The 25,750-nt window shown below is 39.0% G+C and overlaps 1 protein-coding gene across 1 annotated transcript in view; it reads right to left on the reverse strand.

Annotated features, from left to right (window-relative positions):
• LOC126471524 (ATP-dependent helicase brm-like) overlaps positions 1 to 25,750 on the reverse strand; it is a 72,482-nt gene that overhangs the window by 38,257 nt on the left and 8,475 nt on the right. Inside the window, exons 2-3 of the mRNA XM_050099746.1 lie at positions 7,430 to 7,598; positions 1,890 to 2,027 (exon numbers count right to left, since the gene is read on the reverse strand). Coding sequence (XP_049955703.1) covers positions 1,890 to 2,027; positions 7,430 to 7,594 — 303 coding nt within the window. The 5' untranslated portion in view covers positions 7,595 to 7,598. The remainder of the gene's footprint in view (positions 1 to 1,889; positions 2,028 to 7,429; positions 7,599 to 25,750) is intronic.

The following is a 25,750-nucleotide window of genomic DNA, read 5'->3' on the forward strand; positions in this document are numbered from 1 at the left end:
ACTTCAGCATTAGGATCTCTAATGCACAAGTTAGGTTTCTGGTATACCAGTATCTTCACCCCCCCCCCCCCCCCCCCCAGCCCAACCACCACCACCACCACCACCACCACCATTCCTCTCCGCCCCAGTACTCTGGTCAGAGACTAAAGATTTTGGACATCTGTATTTGTCAAATTATCTTTGCAGACACACCAAATGTAACTTCAAAGTTCTGTGACACAGGCGACAGATGTTTGTGGATAGGCGTTACATGCTGGACTTACTCTCCCCAACTGAACCACTCAGTTCGCAATGGTCACCACTATCTTTGTCCTTTCCCCTGCCATGACCCGTGCACAGGAGGTACAGGCCAAATTGATTGTGTGCACTCCATATCACATACCTTCTACCACACAAAATACATGGTGGCTTAAAGATTACTGATGTGGAAGTGGGAATACTAAGTTATCAGCAAATGCATAGCAGTTACTAATGAATCTCTCCCATGTGTGTTCAGGTAGAGCAGAGTTGAAAAATGTTCTCTTGTCCAGCTCCTTCTGATAATCTCCAACACTACCTTAAAATGGAGGCTCAACCACCTTTCACAATACCAAAGCACTAAACCTGAGGCATTTCAAACAAGCAAGCTGTCATCATAAGAATTATTATAAAAGAATCTACTCAAGTAATGAAGGTGTGTGTGTGTGTGTGTGTGTGTGTGTGTGTGTGTGTGTGTGACAAAGATGATGTGACTTACCAAACGAAAGTGCTGGCACGTCGATAGACACACAAACACACACAAACTATTTGTGTTTGTTTGTGTGTCTATTGACCTGCCAGTACTTTCGTTTGGTAAGTCACATCATCTTTGTTTGTAACCATATCTTCTTAAAATGTGCTTCCACGTCATTTGTACAGTAAATAAAATAAACTGACTGGACAAATAATGTGGAACCACATTTTAGGAAGACAATGACAGAAGAGAAGTGAACATGAAATTTTAATATTTTTAGATTTTTATCTTTATTATTTTTACAGGTCCTTGTATAATAATTCCTCAATGAAGCTTTCTCCTTCAAAACAGGTTTATTATAGGGCTTTTGCTTGATGAAAGGTGGTTGAGTCTACATTTTAATATTGAATTTAACAACTACGAACTCTTATCCATTACAAATAAAATCAAAGGGAACCTGTCTATTTGACAAACTCCAACTGGCTTAAATCTTTCTGAGAATGCTCCTCTGAATCAACGTGAGCTTTGGTGTTACACCGATTTGTTGAATACTGCTGTGTGTTTTCTTATACAGACTCAGATCTATTAGAAATCTCACGGCATTATGTCCATCAACAGCAGTACGTTTTCATGATGTTTTCAAAGGTGACAACATACATTTTATTTTTACTATTTTAACTAGACTTAGGATACACTTGAGATTTAGAATATGATGTGCACCATAATAATTCATTACCACCACCACCACCACCACCACCACCACCACCACAACCACCATCATATCTGTAACACGGAATCAGTTTTTCACAGAATGACTAGCGTTATTTAACACGCCAAAACAACAAATCAGCTTGAATGTGCATTGTAAAGAACAAAAAACTTTAATAATAAACCAAACATGTCACAACATTATATTTATGCCTGCTGTGACAGTTCATATCATCTGCACATAGTACAAATTTCGTAAGTATTTATACCCATTCTGCGTATCAAATTGCATCACATTGTATGAAATCGTAATATATAACATTCTACATTCTCATTCTATGAAGATTTTCAAATAATTTTTACCAGATCAGGAAATATATGTAATAAGAGAAATTCTTTGTTAGCCAGACATGTATTAAGTAGAGTTCACTAGTAGGAACACTGTTCAACATTCTCATCAAATACTTACACTTATTCTGTCCACCACAAGTTTTTTGAGATCCAATAATTTGCTGTAACGTGCATCATTCTGCAAACTTAGTTCATCCAGTCTTCTGATAGCAACATTTAATCCATCAAGTACCAGTCGCATTTTCTCGATGTATGTCTGTTAAATGACAATAGAGCAGTTATGATTACATAAGGATGTAGAAAATAAAGTATGGTAATACATTAACACTAGAACCAATTTTACACAAATGTAATCAACAGCCACACCTCAAATTAGTAATTCAGAATAATAACAGTTTCGATTTTTCACAAATAAATCTTCCGATCAACTTTTAGAAATTAAAAGTAATTATTTCTCATGGTACTTCCATGACAACCATGGCACAATGGCAACGCACCAGTTAGTAGCTCATAAGAAGTGCTGTTCAGAGTTCACCCTTCTAAAAAAATTCTAAAGCTGCCTTCTCCATATTACTACACATCAAATATATTTCACTCTTCTCTGGAATAACCTGTTCAGGAGTCAAACAAATAACTGAAGGAGTATGACAAAAGTTGCAGAATTTGATTATTTTGATATTACTGTGTTTGTTCCTATTTGGACAATGTACGAAAACATAGATGTAAGAACAATGAGGACAAGTGGAGCAATTGAGAAACATCGCACAGCCTAAGTGAGAAAACCTTTAGCAATAGGTACACAGTTGCCTGCCTAAAAGAACAACTGAACAACTGAAAAACAGAATTATGTATTTGTCTGTTCCACAATCTTGTCTTGTTACAACATGAACTGCATCAACTGATTTACAAAAATAGCACATTTGCTTACTGCCTCCAAAGCTCTGGCCTTCTGGCCAACCCCCCCCCCCCGCCCCCCCCTTCCTCTCCTTCTGCATCCCCCCCTCTCTATCTCTCTCTCTCATCCAGAAAAACAGCCAACAAGCTACAAAATCCCATACAAGATGCATCCAGAAAGTAATGCACTTACTGTCCAAGTATTTTCTGCATGCTAGAACTCTTGAAACCAGTCTCTGCTGCTATTCTTCAGACAGATTTCCTTAGACTGCACCATTCCAGAAACTGTGGCAACATTTTCAGGAGCAACTACAGTTTGCCTATGGCCAACATTCTCCATTAAATCATAAGCCACACTGCCTGACTTCTAAAATTTGGCAAAAAGCTTGCAAATGGTTTTCGCATAGGGTCCTTTTAGAACATTAAATGTTGCTTGAAAACTGCATCTTGTTGCCACACAGGACTAAGTTCTAATCTGTGGTATTCCAGCTCCATAAAAACATGTTGTTCAATGGAATGTTCCTCCTCTGATACACTAATCTCCTTTCATGTTCCAACAGTGGAAGTGACTGCTCTGAGCTGGGGAGCACTATTTATAGGTATGACATATTGCGATTACAGACCATCTGTCAGCAGCTATGATTCACCCAAATACAAGCATATTACAAGTTCATCCTCTCCATCATGAACAGACCACAATACGAATTTATCCCACTCTTGAGACAATATCGTCAATGCCTTCACAGAAAAATGTTTGCAGCTGCCCATGGAACCATGATTGTACCCTGAAATGCACATCTTTGTACAAAGCAAATCGGTAGCCATGACTGTCTTTCTTCAGGGCTCCATAAATATCGAAAATGTGTGGGCAAGGATGAGGACTGTACAGAGGATGCGTAAGAGCTTCACAGTAAAACTTCTGGTTGTTTCAAGTATGCTGCAGAACTTTTCACTGGGAAGCTCTCACACATATTCTATACAGTAGTGATCTCCCCATGCGATGTCCTGAACAAAGACATTTGTGGCTGTTTATCTACTTTGGACGAAGAAGTGTACGTCTGGGTTCAATCTTGGTTCTGTTGGCAAATAAAAACATTTTTCCGTGACAGCACTGACCAATTTGTCTAATAGGGGAAAAACGTATTATCAGTCATGGCAATTACTTTTGAAACAGTAAACAGTTTACTTATAAACAGTTTACTTACTTTTTTTACCATCTGTCTCATTTGCATTTCCTTATAGATTGAAAACATCGAAATGAGAAGACATTGTAGAGAAAACTTGTTGAAGCCTTTTGAGAGCCTTGCTATCAATAGGATCCTTCAATAGCAAGTACACCAAATTATGCCACCATGAAATAATCAAAAGTAAATGAATTTTAGTACACTTATGTATATAACATCAGTATACAGCAACTGGTAATATCAGTATGCTTCTATCATCGTACAGAATCAAACAAACTTATAATGTGTTCCTACAGAATATAATTCCATAAAACTTCTATTTAAGTTCACCCATAGGAAGATTATGACTTAACATCTCATCAATGATATAGTCATCACAGATGAGACATGGGCTCCATGTCTGCATGTCTTTCAGGAAGTGGCTGTACCTTCAGTAGCAATGTAACAGAGAACATGAGTGTTATGCTCACCAGAAGGCAACAGCTGTGAATCAAATGTACAGTAGCTAGCAACAGTCAACCAGTGATTGAAAAGCAAGCCCTTTCTGAGTAAAGGCACAAAACTGATGAACACTGGAGTTTTGGAGGGTCAGCGAAGTTGACAACTATAGAATAATCTCTACCTCAATCTACATCCACATCCATACTCCGCAAGCCACCCGACGGTGTGTGGCGGAGGGTACCCTGAGTACCTCTATCGGTTCTCCCTTCTATTCCAGTCTCGTATTGTTCGTGGAAAGAAGGATTGTCGGTATGCTTATGTGTGGGCTCTAATCTCTCTGATTTTATCCTCATGGTCTCTTCGCGAGATATACGTAGGAGGGATCAATATACTGCTAGACTCTTCGGTGAAGGTATGTTCTCGAAACTTTAACAAAAGCCCATACCGAGCTACTGAGCGTCTCTCCTGCAGTCTTCCACTGGAGTTTATCTATCATCTCCGTAACGCTTTCGCGATTACTAAATGATCCTGTAACAAAGCGCGCTGCTCTCCGTTGGATCTTCTCTATCTCTTCTATCAACCCTATCTGGTACAGATCCCACACTGCTGAGCAGTATTCAAGCAGTGGGCGAACAAGCATACTGTAACCTACCTCCTTTGTTTTCGGATTGCATTTCCTTAGGATTCTTCCAATGAATCTCAGTCTGGCATCTGCTTTACCGACGATCAACTTTATATGATAATTCCAGTTTAAATTACTCCTAATGCGTACTCCCAGATAATTTATGGAATTAACTGCTTCCAGTTGCTGACCTGCTATTTTGTAGCTAAATGATAAGGGATCTATCTTTCTATGTATTCGCAGCACATTACACTTGTCTAAATTGAGATTCAATTGCCATTCCCTGCACCATGCGTCAATTCGCTGCAGATCCTCCTGTATTTCAGTACAATTTTCCATTGTTACAACCTCTCGATACACCACAGCATCATCCGCAAAAAGCCTCAGTGAACTTCCGATGTCATCCACAAGGTCATTTATGTATATTGTGAATAGCAACAGTCCTGTGACACTCCCCTGCGGCACACCTGAAATCACTCTCACTTCGGAAGACTTCTCTCCATTGAGAATGACATGCTGCGTTCTGTTATCTAGGAACTCCTTAATCCAATCACACAATTGGTCTGATAGTCCATATGCTCTTACTTTGTTCATTAAACGACTGTGGGGAAATGTATCGAACGCCTTGCGGAAGTCAAGAAACACAGCATCTACCTGTGAACCCGTGTCTATGGCCCTCTGAGTCTCGTGGACGAATAGCGCGAGCTGGGTTTCACACAACCGTCTTTTTCGAAACCCATGCTGATTCCTACAGAGTAGATTTCTAGTCTCCAGAAAAGTCATTATACTCGAACATAATACGTGTTCCAAAACTCTACAACTGATTGATGTTAGAGATATAGGTCTATAGTTCTGCACATCTGTTCGACGTCCCTTCTTGAAAACGGGGATGACCTGTGCCCTTTTCCAATCCTTTGGAACGCTACGTTCTTATAGAGACCTACGGTACACCGCTGCAAGAAGGGGGCCAAGTTCCTTCGCATACTCTGTGTAAAATCGAACTGGTATCCCATCAGGTCCTGCGGCCTTTGCTCTTTTGAGCAATTTTAATTGTTTCTCTATCCCTCTGTCGTCTATTTCTATATCTACCATTTTGTCATCTGTACGACAATCTAGAGAAGGAACTACAGTGCAGTCTTCCTCTGTGAAACAGCTTTGGAAAAAGACATTTAGTATTTTTTTAGTCTGTCATCCTCTGTTTCAGTACCATTTTGGTCACAGAGTGTCTGGACATTTTATTTTGATCCACCTACTGCTTTGACATAAGACCAAAATTTCTTAGGATTTTCTGCCAAGTCAGTACATAGAACTTTACTTTCGAATTCATTGAACGCCTCTCGCATAGCCCTCCTCACACTACATTTCGCTTCGCGTAAGTTTTGTTTGTCTGCAAGGCTTTGGCTATGTTTATGTCTGCTGTGAAGTTCCCTTTGCTTCCGCAGCAGTTTTCTAACTCGGTTGTTGTACCACGGTGGCTCTTTTCCATCTCTTACGATCTTGCTTGGCACATACTCATCTAACGCATATTGTACGATGGTTTTGAACTTTGTCCACTGATCCTCAACACTATCTGTACTTGAGACAAAACTTTTGTGCTAAGCCGTCAGGTACTCTGTAATCTGCTTTTTGTCACTTTTGCTAAACAGAAAAATCTTCCTACCTTTTTTAATATTTCTATTTACGGCTGAAATCATCAATGCCATAACCGCTTTATGGTCGCTGATTCCCTGTTCAATGAGGTCCATGATGTAACCAGTCAATCTGGCAGAAATGTAACAGCGCAACAAAAGTTGGCATTAGGTTTAGGGTTTGGTCACCTGCAGATATATCATGCAAATGAACTAGTGTTGAAGTGTTGCTTTCTTACAACCTGTTTTACTCCAGTATTGCAACTGATCCAGCTTTCTCTTGAAAACTCAACTTTTTTTTCATCAAATCTCTCACTGCTGTTATATTAGTTGGAGTAATAAACAACTTGTTACACTGCAGTGAAATATTCTGAACGACAAAATAACTTACAATTGCAATAGAAACATAAGTAACTACAAGAAACATACTCATGAGCAATTGAATTAGTGACCTGTACAATCTCTACATGACAGAATAAGAGGGCTGGAGAATATCTGGGGCTTCCACCCTCAAAGATAGTTTTTGAGGTTTATTAAACAGGTCCTTCAAACATGTACTGCATCTTTCTTCAAATGTCTTTCAGTAGACATTTATCAACATTTCAGCAACATTCTCCCACCAGTGAAACATGGTTGTGGCCATTCGCACCACCACAAACTGTAGACTGAAAACTAGAAAATCTGAAAATCTTCCCCCCCCCCCCCCCCTCCCCACACAGCAGCTTCAACTGCTAACAAATACAAATGTTAATTACATGTTGCACAAATTTATTCGATAGTTACTCATGTTAACTTTTTGCCTTCTAGCAATAACTACCTAAAAACAGCTGTGGCTTGTTTCAAGCACATTTTGCAAAAATAAAATAAATATCTATCTACATCGACTTACTTCTGAGGAGTCTCCACTTTCTGTAGGTTTTGCTGATTCTTGGGGAGATGGTAAAATGGTAATATCTGCACTGGGAGAGTCTGCTTCAACTTGTTGAACTGGAATCTGTGTCACATTTACATCTGCCATATTTTCTTCTAATTCATTTAGTTCACTCATCTTCATGGAACTGAAAAGGGAAATAAAAAAAAAACTTCAAGACAGTTTCCATCACATTTACGACCAAATCTGAATTAAGTCCAAATGTTACACAACCATAAAAAATGGTGCATGTTAAAAATGAAAATGGTGTACAGTTGATCAGTCTATACAAACATTGTGTAAGTAATGCCAAATCCAGCTTAATAAAGAACATTCTGTTTGCATTTCTAAAGTAAAAACCATGCGAAATTCAGCATTAAATAAACTAACGTCCACCAATGAAAATACAGCAACGAAACAAACTATCAGACAAGGAAGGAGTCAAAACTTGATGGATTTCTTTCCAGAAATTAAAATAATTTGGAATTATTATTTTCTCAGAACTGAGAAACTAACTGGTTTGAAAATAAATCAAAGGCATGAAACAAAAACATGCCAACGAAAAAATATTAAATACAATATTATAAGATTTTATACGCCTTTACTTAAAAAAAACTGAAGGCAATATGTTGTTCATCATCCTGTCAACATCAAACTAACTATGAAAGTAGTACAGCTTGGCTTTGCTCAGCATGACGAAAGGGACTGGCCATAGTCTAATTCATTTGTTCATTGAGTTCCACGAAAATCATCATGAAGAATAAGCTACCTAAAAGTGTACATTAACAAAGTGAAGCAGCTGTTACAAACAGTGTTTAAATTGTCATGGAGCTGCCATATTACTTGCAGTTGGTTAAATTATATTACACTGATGTAATAAAAGTCCTGAGATACTTCCTAATATGTCGGACAGCCCACACCACTATTATGCCACCACCAGCTTGCACAGTGCCATGTTAACAACCTAGGTCCGTTGCTTCGTGGGGTCTGCACCACACTCTAACCCTATCATCTGCTTTTACCAACTGAAATTGGGACTCATCTGACCAGACCATGGATTTCCAGTCATCTTGGGTCCAACCAATATTGTCACAAGCCCAGAAGAGGCACTGCAGGTGATGTTCATACTGTTAGCAGAAATACTGAGCCAGGCTGACTCTACAGCTGTTCATAATTGTGAAAGTGTTGGCAGGGCAGGATTTTGTGCACAAACTGACCTCTCAATTATGTCCCATAAACGCTCAATAGTATTCATCCTTGGCAATCTGGGTGGCCAAATCATTCACTCGAATTGCCCTGAATGTTCTTGAAACTAACCCCGAACAATTTGGTCCAGCGACATGTTTCAGGAAGATGGAGCCCAAGAATGGCTGCAAATGTTCTCCAAGTAGCCAAACATTACCATTTCCAGTCAATGATCGGCTCAGTTGAACCAGAGAACCCAGTCCATTCCACACAAACACAGCCCACATCACTATGATGCCACCACCAGCTTGCACAGTGCCCTGTTAATAACCTGGGTCCGTGTCTTCATGGGGTCTGCACCACACTCTAACCCTATCATCTGCTTTTACCAACTGACCAGACCATGGATTTCCAGTCGTCTAGGGTCCAATCAATATTGTCACGAGCCCAGAAGGGGCATTTCAGGTGATGTCATACTGTTAGCAAAGGCACTGTCATTTGTCATCTGCTGCCATAGCTCATTAACACCAAATTTCACCACACTGTTTAAACAGAGACATTTGTCATTTGTCCCACACAAAGTTTTGCAGTTATTTCAAGCAGTGTTGCTTGTCTGTTAGCACAGACAACTCTACATAAACAGTGCTGCTCTCAGGTCATTAAGCAAGGGCCGTCAGCCACTGTTTTGTCCATTATGAGACGTAATGCCTGTAATTTGGTATTCTCAGCACACTCTTCACACTTTGTATCATGGAATGTTGAATTCCCAAATGATTTCCGAAACAGAATGTCCCAGGCTTCTCGCTCCAACTACCATTCCGCATTCAAAGTCCATTAATTCTTGATGTGCAGCCACAATCACATCGAAAACATTTTCATATGAATCACCTGAGAACAAATGACAGCTCTGCCAATGCACTGCCCTTTTATACCTTGTGTACACAAAACTACTGCCATCTGTATGTGTGCATATTGCTATCCCATGACTTGTGTCACCTGTGTGTGCTTCACTGGCTATTGTTCAGTCCATGTGACCAACCATTTTATTTAAATCAAGGGAAAGGATTAATACTTTTTGCATATGAGACATCAGTTGGGTAATAGAAATTTTCATAAAATGCATGTTGGACCATCAGCTGCTTTTTTAAATTTAAAACCCAAACATCAAGTGGTTTCAGTCACAGACCATCTTCACAGATTAGTGTTAAAACAGTTTAAGCCACAACATCACATCTGTCATTAAATAAATAATGGCCATGTCTCATATGTAGAGCATGTCATAAATTTCAGTATATCACTCAGGACTGTCCCCAAGTGACAGCCTTCTCTTTCTCATATCTTTCTTTCATATTGGTTTCCTGGATTTTTTTCAGTGTGCTCTTTTGGGGCAAATTTAACTTTGATGCTGACGAGGTATGGACCCAAGTCAACACTTTTACTACTGCAGATCTGTGCATTATCAACTTCTTTCTAAGAACTGTATATGATAGCATTGTGAAGGATTTGATGCTTTACAAGCAACTTTATGGATTACTTCCATGTTTTTGCTTTCAAAAATGTTTCCCCACGGAAGTCAACACAGTTTTCAAATTCTTTTGTTGACACAATGCAATGAATTTGGTTCCATTCGTGTTTGTGGATTTCTGTGCTGTAATTTTGCTAACAGTTCTTTTCTATACTTTTTCTCCACCAATTTGGCGATGGTTCATCCAGCAGGATTTTTGTACAGGTTTTTTTATTACACATCACACTAAACCCAATGTTTGGCAGCTCCATAAAAAACACAATACTAATTTATTTATTTTTTTATAATTTTTGTGCTACACTAAACTCTCACTAACCTAGCCCTCAGTAGACTGGTCCACATCCAGCCTTAAGTCACACAAAAAGAAATGACTCTTACAGTAATGAATTCTCATGTGCAACAATTTAAAAACAATGCTATGCATGCTCGAAATTGTGGCCTTCTTTATGGTTCAGAACCATGGCTCCTAAAAGGAAACATGTTATGCTAGACTTCAAGCGGAATCTCAAAAATAGACATAGGTTGAATTGAGGTTCTTCGCAGAAAGCCATTGCTGCTGAGTACAATGCTGGACAAGCAACAGTTTATGATTAAAGTTTAACTGACAAAGAGATAATCGAAAGCATACAGGTAAGTTATGATGAAAGTGGTGAAGAAGAGGACATAGCAGGAGACAACATAAAGATATCCCACACTGCTTGTGCTGAAGCTGCACACGTCTTCCTGAAGTACGTTACGCAACAATCAGAAACATACAGTACCAAAGGCCATCGTGTGATAAGGCCACCACATATCATTGTTGTGGCAGCTAAAAATATGAGACATGTTTCATAGTGAGTGATGCTACCGTGTATGTACACACTCAAGGACTAAGTTTTCAGGGAAAATCAATGTATCTTTGGATTCAATAAACTATAATGCCTATGTGCTTACACTAAATTTAAGACACCTTCAATAATCTGGCATTTCCACTAATCCAACAGCCGTATGTGCAAGGAATAGCCAGATTAGCGAGTGTCTAGTGTACCAATGGTTCATTTACTACAATGGCACATTTAATTTGCTGTGTATAATATTTTATATAAATAACATTTTTCAATTATAAAAATAAGTAGACTTCGGAGGAAAATGCAGAAATGTAGTTTGATGGCTGGGGATAGAGTGCATTGCAGATTTGGCAATTCTGTCAAGAGTGGAGGATCACCTTAGTATGACTGACTCAATACATGTTATGTATGGCTTCCCATGCATCACACGAGTTCGAACAGATGAAATATTCCAGAATGAGATTTTCACTCTTCAACGGAGTGCGCACTGATATGAAACTTCCTGGCAGATTAAAACTGTGTGCCGAACCAAGACTCGAACTCAGGACCTCTGCCTTTCGCGGGCAAGTGCTCTACCAACTGAGCTACCCAAGCACGACCTCACGCCCCATCCTCACAGCCCTACTTCTGCCAGTGTCTCGTCTCCTACCTACCAAACTTTACAGAAGCTCTCCTGCGAACCTTGCAGAACCAACACTCCTGAAAGAAAGGAGTGCTAGTTCTGCAAGGTTCGCAGGAGAGCTTCTGTAAAGTTTGGAAGGTAGGAGAGGAGACACTGGCAGACGTAGGGCTGTGAGGACGGGGCGCGAGTCGTGCTTGGGTAGCTCATTTGGTAGAGCACTTGCCCGCGGAAGGCAAAGGTCTCGAGTTCGAGTCTTGGTCCGGCACACAGTTTTAATCTGCCAAGAAGTTTCAGATGAAATATTGTCAGATCTGGTCCAATGCTTTCAGCACAGCTTATAAGTTCAGTACTGTGTATAGAAAATTCATTCAATAGCCCATTCCCACATGAAGGGTGAGAAATGTAAAGTAAGTACAAATTCAGAAATGGAAAACAGAAGTGTCCAGTTTCCTGTGCCTCACTAAATCTAGTCTTATGTTGGTACACAGCAACCATGGGGCTATTTACTACAATGTTGTGTGCATATTAATGTCTACCACAATCCAGTAAATGAATATTTCCTTGGTCCACATCCAAAATCATGCAGTTCATCTTGGAAAATGGACACACTAGCATACTAGCAGTTCACTGGTTGGGAATAAAATTTTAACAATCAAGATCTACTGATACAACAGTTTCTGGTATTCATACATATTATGCTATGCATCTTCACTGAAGAACGAGATAGGTACTGGTAGACTGAGGGTTGGTAATGCGACATGTCTGGACATGGTCAGTAAGAGTGTTTCCTGTTTTCATCTCTGAGCTGGTTGACAATTTTAACGTTACAGGAAGTTTTAACATTCTTCTTGATCTCTGATTCCTCAAGTTTTGTAATAAATGCAGCTTTTGTCAAAGACAAAGGCTGGGATATTTCCGATTTCATACAAACGACAGAAGGATCTACAGGCATAGATCACCTCAGATACAAAAAACAGACAAATATAAATTGACACACTACCTCCAAGTCATATCATAAACGTTAGCAACGTTAAGAAACACATTCAGCTGGCGTCCATACGATGGCAGCGAAGTAAGCAAAATGGAAGTAATCACATTTGTGAGATTAAAAATAGATCAAAAGCTCTCATGAAAGACACTCTTTCACTAACTCCCCCAAAAGTTGTAAGCTGTTACTTTTATAGTCAGACTGGTATCAAACTTCAGCACCTTCGGTAGTTTTAAGTTGATTTACATCCCTTACTTTAGTTTTTTGATATAATGTGGGGTAATATTATGGCACAACTGAGTGTTTAATCGAAAATCATGACATCCAAGACTGACGTAGTATACTGTATATCTTATAGCGGAAAATCCCCATCACACCCCCTTCGGATTTAGTGGTGAAATGGTCCAATGGATACCATGTCAAAAACTGAACACACATCAAGCATGAAAAGAAGCAAAATATGAACAGTGGACAGTCCAAGCTCAAGATGTGCAACATCGAGCAACTCGCAAGAACCATGGCATCATGGTTGGTCACGGTGCTAAACTCCAAGGCAAGGTGGGAAATCTGTGTTCAGAGCTCCCTCATGTCCCACTCCCCCCTAGAAATTTATAAACTGTCCATCTGGTCACTGACGTATCTGTTCTCCTTCTGTAGCATTAGCAATTATCATACTATACATCAGTTACAGAAAATGAGTCATGAGGTAAGAATATATTACCATCACAAGTAAATGTGATGAATCGCAAGAGCAGGTGAGAAACCTCACAGACCTCTCACAGGAATGAAAACAACAAATAAACAGGGGTGAATTATGTTACAACAAAGGAATTCAAGAGACAAAATTTCCATAACTGAACAGAAGAGGCATAACATGAGATACTCGTGTCGAACAAATAGGAGCTATGTACGTCTGAAGTCCCATTGCTACATGTTGCTGTTGCAAGGAGATGTTACACCTCCATACAGACACAAATTTGAATACAGCAAACAGACACTTCAGACAGGATGGACAGTTCATAATTTGGGAGGGGGGGAGTGAAGCACGAGGGTAATTTGAACCCGGATCTCCCACTTCACCATGATCACATGACCAAAACACCACCATCATTCAAAATCACTACATGTTGCACATGTCGATCTTCGACTGTTCACTGTATCCATTTTGCTTCTTTTCCCACAGTTTAATACATCTTCTTCCCGTTTTCATGCTTGATCTGTGTTCAGTTTCTAACAGGCTGTCCAATGGACCATTTAACCACTAAATCTGAGGTGGGTGGGGGGGGGGGGGGGGGGGGGTGATGGGGAGTTGTCCTCGTTTGAAGTGTGTTGACAGCTGTGAATATTACCAAACTGTCAATTTACAAAGTCCTGGTTTCAAAGTACTGACACAAATTATTTACAGAAGAATGAAAAAACTGGTAGAAGCCAACTTCAGGGAATATCGTTTGATTTTTGAAGAAATATAAGAACACGCAAGGCTATGCTGACACTGCTTTTTATCTTAGATGATGATTTAAGGAAAGGCAAACCTATGTTTTCAGCAATTGTAGCTTAGGAGAAACCTTCTGATGGTGCTGACTGGAATACATTCTCTGAAATTCTGAAGATAGCAGGGTCACAATACAGGGAGTAAAAGGTTGTCTACAACTACAAGGAGGAGGGGAAAAAAAACACCTGAAGTGAAAGGACATGAAAGGAAAGCAATAGTTGAGAGGGACACAAAATTTTAGCCTATCCCTGCTGTTATTAAATCTGTACATTAAGCAATCACTAAACAAAACCAAAGAAAATGTGGATAAGGAATTAAAGAAGTAGAAACTTTGAGGTTTGCCGATGACATTGTAGTTATGTCAGACACAACATAGGACTTGAAAGAACAGTGGAATGGAATGGATAGTGTCTTACCAAGATGATATAAAACGAACATAAAAGAAAATTAAATCAATAGTCAATTTAAATCAGGCAAATCTGAGGAAATTAGATTAGGAAATGAGACACTAAAAAGAGGTGGACGAGTTTCGTTATACCTGGACACAAAAATAAGTGACAATAGCCAAAGTCGGGAGGATATAAAATACAGACTGCAATAAGCATGAAAAGCATTTCTGAAAAACAGAAACTTCTTAACAATGAATATAAATTTAAGTGCTGGAAACCTCTTCTGAAAAACCAACATGTTAACTCTAAGGGACAATTTCTTTTTTTTAGTGTTTTCTGAAGGTATTTGTCTGGTGTGGAGTCTTTTGCAGTAGTGAAACTTGGATAATAGATAAACATTTCAGACAAGAAGAGAATTGATTTTTTCTGAAATATTGTGCTATACAGGAATGCTAAAGACCAGATTGGTAGATTGAATAACTAATGAAGAGGTGCTGAATCAAACTGGGGAAGAAAATTATGGTGCAACCTAACAGGAGTGTGTTGATACGGCACATCCTGAGGCATCAAGGAATCATCAGTTTCGAAATGGAGGGAAGCATGCAGGATAAAAATTGTGTGATGTAAGCCTGCATACAGAAATCAGGTTCAGTTGCATTTAGGTATCAGTAGTATCAGTAGTAGTAGTAGTAGTAGTAGTAGTTGTTGTTGTTGTTGTTATCTTCAGCCCTGAGACTGGTTTGATGCAGCTCTCCATGCTACTCTATCCTGTGCAAGCTTCTTCATCTCCCAGTACTTACTGCAACCTACATCCTTCTGAATCTGCTTAGTGTAATCATCCCTTGGTCTCCCTCTATGATTTTTACCCTCCACACGGCCCTCCAATGCTAAATTTGTGATCCTTGATGCCTCAGAACATGTCCTACTAACCGATCCCTTCTTCAAGTCAAGTTGTGCCACAAACTCCTCTTCTCCCCAGTTCTATTCAATACTTCCTCATTAGTTATGTGATCTACCCATCTAATCTTCAGCATTCTTCTGTAGCACCACATTTCGAAAGCTTCTATTCTCTTCTTGTCCAAACTATTTATTGTCCATGTTTCACTTCCATACATGGCTACACTCCATACAAATACTTTCAGAAACGGCTTCCTGACACTTAAATCTATACTCGATGCTAACAAATTTCTCTTCTTCAGAAACGCTTTCCTTCCCATTGACAGTCTACATTTTATATCTTCTCTACTTTAACCATCATCAGTTATTTTGCTCCCCAAATAGCAAAACTCATTTACTACTTTAAGTGTCTCATTTCCTAATCTAATTTCCTCAGCATCACCTGACTTAATTCGACTACATTCCATGATCCTCGTTTTGCTTTTGTTGATGTTCATCTTATATCCTCCTCTCAAGACACTGTCCATTCCGTTCAACTGCTCTTCCAAGTCCTTTGCTGTCTCTGACAGAATTACAATGTCATCGGCAAATCTAAAAGTTTTTATTTCATCTCCATGGATTTTAATACCTACTCCGAATTTTTCTTTTGTTTCCTTTACTGCTTGCTCAATATACAGATTGAATAACATCGGGGAGAGGCTACAACCCTGTCTCACTCCTTTCCCAACCACTGCTTCCCTTTCATGCCCCTCGACTCTTATACTGCCATCTGGTTTCTGTACAAATTGTAAATAGCCTTTCGCTCCCTGTATTTTACCCCTGCCACCTTCAGAATTTGAAAGAGAGTATTCCAGTCAACATTGTCAAAAGCTTTCTCTAAGTCTACAAATGCTAGAAACATAGGTTTGCCTTTTCTTAATCTTTCTTCTAAGATAAGTCGTAGGGTCAGTATTACTTCACGTGTTCCCATATTTCTATGGAATCCAAACTGATCTTCCCCGAGGTCAGCTTCTACCAGCTTTTTCCATTCGTCTGTAAAGAATTCGTGTTAGTATTTTCCATCTGTGACTTATTAAACTGATAGTTCGGTAATTTTCACATCTGTCAACACCTGCTTTCTTTGGGATTGGAATAATTATACTCTTCTTGAAGTCTGAGGGTATTTCGCCTGTCTCATACATCTTGCTCACCAGATGGTAGAGTTTTGTCAGGACTGGCTCTCCCACGGCAGTCAGTAGTTCCAATGGAATATTGTCTACTCCGGGGGCCTTGTTCCGACTCAGGTCTTTCAGTGCTCTGTCAAACTCTTCACGCAGTATCGTATCTCCCATTTGATCTTCATCTTCTTCCATTTCCATAATATTGTCCTCAAGTACAGCGCCCTTATATAGACCCCCTATATACTCCTTCCATGTTTCCGCTTTCCGTTCTTTGCTTAGAACTGGGTTTCCATCTGAGCTCTTGATATTCATACAAGTGGCTCTCTTTTCTCCAAAGGTCTCTTTAATTTTCCTGTAGGCAGTATCTATCTTACCCCTAGTGAGATACGCCTCTACATCGTTACCTTGTCCTCTAGCCATCCCTGCTTAGCCATTTTGCACTTCCTGTCAATCTCATTTTTGAGACGTTTGTATTCCTTTTTGCCTGCTTCATTTATCGCATTTTTATATTTTCTCCTTTCATCAATTAAATTCAATATTTCTTCTGTTACCCAAGGACTTCTACTAGCCCTTGTCTTTTTACCTACTTGATCCTCTGCTGCCTTCACTACTTCATCCCTCAGAGCTACCCATTCTTCTTCTACTGTATTTCTTTCCCCCATTCCTGTCAATTGTTCCCTTATGCTCTCCCTGAAACTCTATATAACCTCTGGTTTAGTCAGTTTATCCAGGTCCCATCCCCTTAAATTCCCACCTTTTTGCAGTTTCTTCAGTTTTAATCTACAGTTCGTAACCAATAGATTATCTGCCCCTAGAAATGTCTTACAATTTAAAACCTGGTTCCTAAATCTCTGTCTTACCATTATATAATCTATCTGATACCTTCTAGTATCTCCAGGATTCTTGCGTGTATACAACCTTATTTCATGATTCTTGAAGCAAGTGTTAGCTATGACTAAGTTATGCTCTGTGCAAAACTCTACCAGGTAGCCTCCTCTCATTTCTTAGCCCCAATCCATATTCACCTGCTATGTTTCCTTCTCTCCCTTTTCCTACTCTCGAATTCCAGTCACCCATGACTATTAAATTTTCATCTCCCTTCACTACCTGAATAATTCCTTTTATCTCATCATACATTTCATCAATTTCTTCATCATCTGCAGAGCTAGTTGGCATATAAACTTGTACTACTGTAGTAGCTGTGGGCTTCGTGTCTATCTTGACCACAATAATGCGTTCACTATGCTGATTGTAGTAGCTTACCCACACTCCTATTTTTTTATTTATTATTAAACCTACTCTTGCTTACCCCTATTTGATTTTGTATTTATAACCTTGTATTCACCTGCCCAAAAGTCTTGTTCCTCCTGCCACCGAACTTCACTAATTCCCACTATATCTAACCTTAACCTATCCATTTCCTTTTTTAAATTTTCTAACCTGCCTGCCTGATTAAGGGATCTGACATTCCACACTCCAATCTGTAGAACGCCAGTTTTCTTTCTCCTGATAACTACGTCCTCTTGAGTAGTCGCCGCCCGGAGATCCGAATGGGGTACTATTTTACCGCCGGAATATTTTACCCATGAGGACGCCGTCATCATTTAACCATACAGTAAAGCTGCATGCCCTCGGGAAAAATTACGGCTGTAGTTTCCCCTTGCTTTCAGCCGTTCGCAGTACCAGCACAGCAAGGCCGTTTTGGTTAGTGTTACAAGGCCAGATCAGCCAATCATCCAGACTGTTGCTCCTGCAACTACTGAAAAGGCTGCTGCCTCTTTTCAGGAACCACACATTTGTCTGGCCTCTCAACAGATACCCCTCCGTTGTGGTTGCACCTACGGTACGGCCATCTGTATCGCTGAGGCACGCAAGCCTCCCCAGCAACGGCAAGGTCCATGGTTCACGGGGGGGAGTAGTAGTAGTAGTAGTAGTAGTAGTAGTAATGCAGAAATGAAGAGGCTTGCACAGGACAGACTACTGTGGAGACCTGTATCATAATAGTCTATGGATTGAAGACAACAACAGCAACGACGACAAATGAGTTATATGTAGGGATTCTGCCCCTGCCTTCATTCAGAGAAGCATTTGTTGTTCTGTAGTACACATTTTCAACAGGCTTATTGAGAAAGAGCACTTTTTAAGCCAAAGTTGTAAAATTCCTACTTTCTGCATGAACTACTAAGTTTCATACAATAAGGATTGTTATTGTATAAAGTGAGTTGCACACATCCAATGCTAAGACCATAGTGTATGAAGACTGGTGCTTTGTAAATAGAGAGTAGATGTTATAGAGTGTCCTGGGAAGAAAGTTATGCTGTTGTATGGATAACGGTGCATCACAGTGTATAAACGAACTCGTGGATGTACTCCAAAGTTGAAGTGCACACGACAGTATGATTCTTGTGGTCAAAATATCTAATTCCACACAGATTCACCATGACGTTTCTGGTAGTATGCAGGCCAAATACAATGTCGTATCCAACCATAGTGAATTGGTGTGAACAATTTGACCAAGGAGACATAGACATGGGTGATGCTGATGTGGGAGACCAATTCTTGCACCATGCAAACTGAAAGAACATCTGATCCGGGGTTGGACGGGGGGCATCTTTGTTGGGGTGGAGGCTTTTTCCAATGATGAGCACATTTACACAGTAGTTCTAAATGGCTTCATGACCTAGGAGTGAATTTGTATCATTGAGGAACTGAATGATTGGTAAAACATTCCGACTGTTGTTTACAGAGACATGGTGACAGTTGAAAAATAATGTGATGTATCTGTGTCGCCGAGTGTAGTGTAGCATTCAGAAATAGTTACTCAGCCTGTCATGACAATGCATAAGTTATTTTTTGAAGCCCCCTTGTAAAATGGATGGAATTTTCGATGTCATTTTTTTGCAATGAGAACTCAGGTTTGTTATCTGATCCAGCCATTCGGATTTGGATTTTTCACATTTTTATCAAATTACTCTACAAAAATGCAAGAGGATTCTATAAACAAGCTCTAGCTGCAAGCTCCTTCATTTCCTGCTATCTGCTAATTGTCAGCAATTTGAAATTAACAGTTTAGACAGTAAGATAATTATTTTCTTCTTTGTCAATCAGGTGTTGTCGGTTCTAGTGATCATCTGATCATCTTTCCTGTAGGTTGATGATTGTCAATTAAGAGTTCTGAATTTAGTTCTGTCCCGTATAACATCCTCTGTAGTGACATTTCCTGAAAATCTTAAACTTCAGGTATCCAGTTGTTCTTGACCATCACTGAGGGGGAAAGTTCATGAATGCCTTTCGTCAGTTAGAAGTCATTCATTACGACAATATGGTCATAAAGTTTCAGTCACCTCTTCCTTCCAGCTGGACACCATTTGGGCATACTGGTACAATTCATGCAGAACTTCCCCAGCACAGAGTAGGGAAAAATTATTCTAATGTGGAACATACTACTTAAAGCATAACAACAGTTAAAAAAATATAACATTTTCATTTAGCATTCCATAACTTGTTTCAAGTCTATCCTGCTCATCTTGGATGGTTTTATGCAAATTTAGCTATACTTAATTTTATTTATTTGCACATATCAAGTGTGACTTGTGCGTGTCATTTCCTTTGTGAAAACTAGAAATTAAAATAATGTACTCAAGATATCTCAGTTACTATCAGGCTCTCAATTAGTTACCCAGAATTATATGTAAATAAAGTCCCACAGCAATGGCGGTTATTTAAACAATGGTGAAAGCTTTCCTCTCAAAAAGATCATAAGGAAACAGAGCACAATTTGCTGTTTGGTGGCGACTGTTACGAAGTTCAAACTTCACATGCTCACTCAAAGTTATTTTACAGCAAAAATATAAACTATTTGTATTTGTATTTCTTTATTGGTCCTGTAAATTGTGTTTAGGTAAATATTTTGCATAAACGATGTAGGACAAGTCAGGTTGGTACAGTGTATACAACATCATACACATTGTTATTTTGAAAGGATAAATAATTAAAAATTATTCAATACATGTTGAATATTGATGACAAATTTAATATAATGAAACAAAATGATAGACTTATTAAGAATTTTTGAGCAGTTACACTACACTTTTCTGGTATTCTAAAAAACTCGGAAACAGAATAGAAGTAGTGGTCAAGCAAGTACTCTTTCAGTTTCACTTTACACTTTTGTAAATTTTGCATCTGTTTCAAATAGGGTGGCATGTGATTGTGCAGCATTATGCCAGTATGATACACTTCTCTCTTACAAATGTTTGTACTTACTGTATTGACATGCAAGTAATGCTTCTGCCTAGTATCATGAGGGTGGTAATCACAGTTATACAGCAAGGAAGAGGCAGTATACTGAGATTTTTAATATTGGTCTACAGGAGTCTCTGTACTTAGCATGGTTTATTATTCTAACAATCTTTTTCTGTAGCCTAAATGTTTTGTTAGTACCTACGGAGTTCCCCCAAAAGATAATGCTGTACATCAGCAGTGACTGAATACTGCCATGGTACATTGTGATCACAGACACACAGCTTGTATTTTGTGCGAGGATTCTTACTGTGTACGTAAGTGTGTGTAGCTTTTTATTTACATGGTTAAGATGTGTCTCCCATTTTAGCTTTTGTTGAATATGTATGCCTAAAAATTTTGTGTCGTTAACAGATGAGACAGATTTTCCATCAATTTTAAAAATTGGTCTTGCAGGATGTAGCTTCTGTGAATTGTGGAAATTGACTGTCACTGTTTTTCATTATTTATTATTAGCTTGTTTGTTCTGAACCATTGTGTCAAATTTTGTATTATACCTGTAGCTGTTTTCTGTAGGCTTTCTTCATCACGTGATTTGATTAGGATATTTGTGTCATCTGCAAAAAGTACAGTCGTCCCTTTAGTTATTTTTTCCGACAAATCATTAACATAAAGAATGAAAAGAATTGGCCCAAGGACTGACCCTTGAGGAACTCCATATGTAATGTTTTGTGCATTACTGTAAAAATTACAATTTTTATGTCTTTGTATTTTATTTGAGAGACCTGTTGACAGTCATGAAGGTAGGAATGTATCCACTTGTTTAGCAGGCCTCATATTCCATAATTACCTAGCTTCTGCAACAGAGTATTATGATCAATTACATCGAAGGCTTTACTAAGGTCAAGAAATATGCCAGACACATGTTGCTTATTATCTACTGCAGTTAGAATTTCATTTAAGAAGGTATAAATAGCTGACTGTGTTGATCTGCCAGTTCTGAATCCGTGTTGCGCATCCCTTATTATGTTTTCTAAGACTGACGCATCCCTTATTATGTTTTCTAAGACTGAAGCACATTAAATTCATTCATTGCCTTTGAGAATGAAATCAATTTCATTATCTTTAGCGCCTAAATTCAGGTGTGACCATTCCACAAGGGCAAAGCAAAAGACTGATAGAGACCATTTTCCTTGCATAAAAAGGCACACTTATTTTGCAACAAATTCAGCTATTACATTAACACAGTTAGTCCAGTTTTCCAGTGAGTATATTAATTCCCTAATGTCTGATTCTGGTAGGTTTGCAAAAAATCTACTTATGGTTGCCACCTTTCCAGTGGAAGGAATGAGGTCATTAACAGACTAAACACAAGCTTGGAATTCAGAAGGATACCATCCATGCCAGTTTTCAAGGAAGCCTTTTGATATTTGCCTTAAGAAACCTAAAGGAGGAGGAAGGGAGGGAGGGAGGGAGAGAGAGAGAGGACTACAAAACAACAGAAAACCTCAATCAGGGTAACGATGAGGGAATTTGAATAACCGCCTTCCCAAATGAGAGTCCAGTTTTTTTTACATCTGCGCCAACTCACTCAGTCTTCTCACTAGATTTGAATGTTTTCTACCTACAATTTTTCCTACAAAATTATGTGGCAATTTGTGGAAGTGAAGGACTATCAAATTTTATCTAGCTACAAACAGGCATGAACTTATAGATGTCAGTATATAGACAATGAGTAGTGATCATATCACAGCAACAACGGTTACTAAGACTAATGAATGCAACAACGGTTACTGGGGCTAATGAATCCATCAAGAACGCTAGGAGACTGTTTTTGCTAGAAAGAGCAGATAAGCAGCTCTTAGCATCCCACTTAGACAATGAATGGACATCATTTAGTTCCAGCATGAAGGTTGTAGAGGTATTATGGGCAAACTTGAAACAGATTATAAATCACGCTACGGAGAACTAAGTGGTTGGATTAAGGTCGGTAAAAACAAACCACAGTTTAATAACAAAATCCGAATAATGCTAAGAATGGAGTGACTGTCGCACTTTCATTTCAAAAGAGAATGCACAAAGGACAACAGGGAAAAGTTAGTAGAAATTCTTGTGCCTGTAAAACTATCAATGCACAAAGCATACAACTACCATCATCATATCTCGGCAAACGATCTTGCCGGAAACCCGAGAAAATGCTAGTCCTATGTAAAATTGCTGACCAGTGTGGTGTGACAATAGATGACGCACAACAGGAAAGCTGAAATTTTAAATTTTGTGGTTAGGAAATCACTCACGCAGGAGGATAGTACAAACATGCAGTAATTTGGCCATAGCACATACTCCCGTACGGAGGACATAGCAACAGACATCCTTGACGTACAGAAGCAACTGAAACAGTTGATAAGTAAGTCACCAGATCCAGATGGAATCCCAATTCAGTTTAACAGATAGCACTCTACAGCATTGGCCCATTATATACCTCACATTTAACACGAATCTCTCAACCAGCAAAATGTCCCAAGCAACTGGAAAAAAGTGCAGGTGACTCCCGCATAAAAGAATGGACCAGCAGAATTACAGACCAGTATCCTTAACATCCGTTTGCTGCACAGTCCTTGAACATATCCTCAATTCAAATATAACAAATTTTCGTCTAGGTATGTACTGTCTATGCCACTGATTGAAGGCAGTTTGTTTATTGCCACACACATTTCGCTTATTTTATTTAGGAAGCATCATCATGGCCTGTAATACAGGTTTCCTTTTATACATACAATAAAGGTATTATGTGGTAGATATAATATGCTGCTATATGCTACCACATAATACCTTTATTGTATGTATAAAAGGAAACAGGTCACTGATGATGCTTCCCAAATAAAAGAAGCAAAATGCGTATGGCAATAAACAATTAGTTGCATAGACGGTATGTACCTCCACAAATTTAAAGCAACTAAGGGAAAGACAGAAAACAGAAAAGATGACGATAACAAATTTTCTCAAGGCGGAAAAGCTTCTGTTCACATATCAGCATAGATTCAGAAGCATCACTCTTTGGAAATCCATCTTGCCATCTTCTCACATGGTATCATGTGAACCACGGATGCAGGGCAACAGGAAGATTCCATTTTCCTAGATTTCCAGAAAGCATTTGACACGGTGTCCCATAGCAGACGGTTAACGAAGGTACAACTACACAAAATAGGTTCCTAGGTATGTGAGTGGCTCAAAGACTTCTTAAATAATAGAACCCAGTACGTTGTCCTCACCACCGAGTGTTCGTCAAAGACAAGGGGATCATCAGAAGTGCCCCGGGAAAGTGGTATTGGATTGCTATTATTCTCCATATACACGAATGATCTGTCAGACATGGTGAGAAGTAATCTGCAGCTGCTTGCTGATGATGCTGTGGTACATGAGAAAGTGTTGTTACGTAAGACTCTATGAGGATACAACATGACTTATACAAAATTTCTAGTTGTGATGAATGGCAGCTTTCTCTTACTATAGAAAAATGTAACTTAATGCAGATGAGTAGGAACAGCAATCCCATAATACTCAAACTGAGCCTCAGTAGTGTGCTGCACGACACCGTTACATCAATAAAATAGCTAGGCATAACATTGCAAAGTGAAACGAAATTAAGCAAGCACATAAGGACGGTAGTAGGGAACGTGAATGGTCAGTCTCAGTTTATTGGAAGAATTTTAGGAAAGTGTGGTTCATCTGTAAAGGAGACCACATATAGAACACTATTGCAACCCATTCTTGAGTAATGTTCACGTGTTTGGCATCCCCATCAAACTGGATTAAAGGAAGACACTGAAGCAATTCAGAAACAGTAACAGAATTTGTTACTGGTAGTTTCGATCAACATGAGAGTGTTATGGAGATGCTTTGTGAGCTCAAATGGGAATTGCTGGGGAGCACACAACGTTCATTTTGCAAAACGCTATTGAGAAAACGTAGACACCCGGCATTGGAAGTTGAATGCATGACTATTCGACTGCCACCAATGTACATTTCACATAAGGACCATGAAGATAAGAAAAGAATAATTAGGGACCATGTGGCATATAGAGGGTCATTTTTCTCTTGCTCTGTTTGTGAGTGCAACAGGAATGGAAATGACTATTAGTGGTACAAAGTAATCTCGGCCATAGTGAAATATATATGTAGATGCAGAGATGAAACATCCTTCATGAGCACTTTTTCACGAGAAGTTCAGCTAAGTTTTAATTCAGCTGCACATTTTTTTATACATTGAAACTACCAAGTTTTCTATAAATCTTCAACAACTTTGTTTGAGATGAACCGTATAGAACATTTTTTACCACAGCACTTTATTCTTGTTTATCAATTTGACATAAAAATGACTACTTAAATAACCTATTTAGCAAAACTGCCCTGCATTTCAAATTAATACTTCACTTTCTTTGTTGTGTAAATTGTACAAAAATCATGACGACAACACTCACTGATACAAACACTATCTCTATGCCTCATAACTTTTCCCTTTGCCCTTGTACAACAAGCACATTGTATGTTGGCTGAACTGCTATGTAATATGGTAATAACCAAGAGGGTGAACTTTGGTTCCAAGCTTCCATATGAACATTCCACGAGCTGAATCCAATGAATGTGCAAATTGCTGGCACTGAAAACAGCACACTGAGTTAACATTAATGCAATTCATTCAAGTCATAGACAGCATTGGGCCAGTTCAGTAAGAATCAGCAAAGCAGTATGATTGAGCTCACCATTCACTAGATTCATAACATGATTGAAATTCCATCACAATACTACTTTTCCAGCCAAATTGGAGCTTTGTTGCTTATAACTTGGTTGCATATGACCAGTCCCTTGTAATAGTGGAGCACATTGCACATTTTTTCAGCAACAGAATATCCAAAGTTTTCTGGATTGTAAATGTTTGGGAGCTTTACTTCAGCTCACTATCTCTACAGGCA

Source organism: Schistocerca serialis, chromosome 3 (assembly GCF_023864345.2).
Source record: "Schistocerca serialis cubense isolate TAMUIC-IGC-003099 chromosome 3, iqSchSeri2.2, whole genome shotgun sequence".
Lineage (NCBI taxonomy): Eukaryota > Metazoa > Arthropoda > Insecta > Orthoptera > Acrididae > Schistocerca > Schistocerca serialis.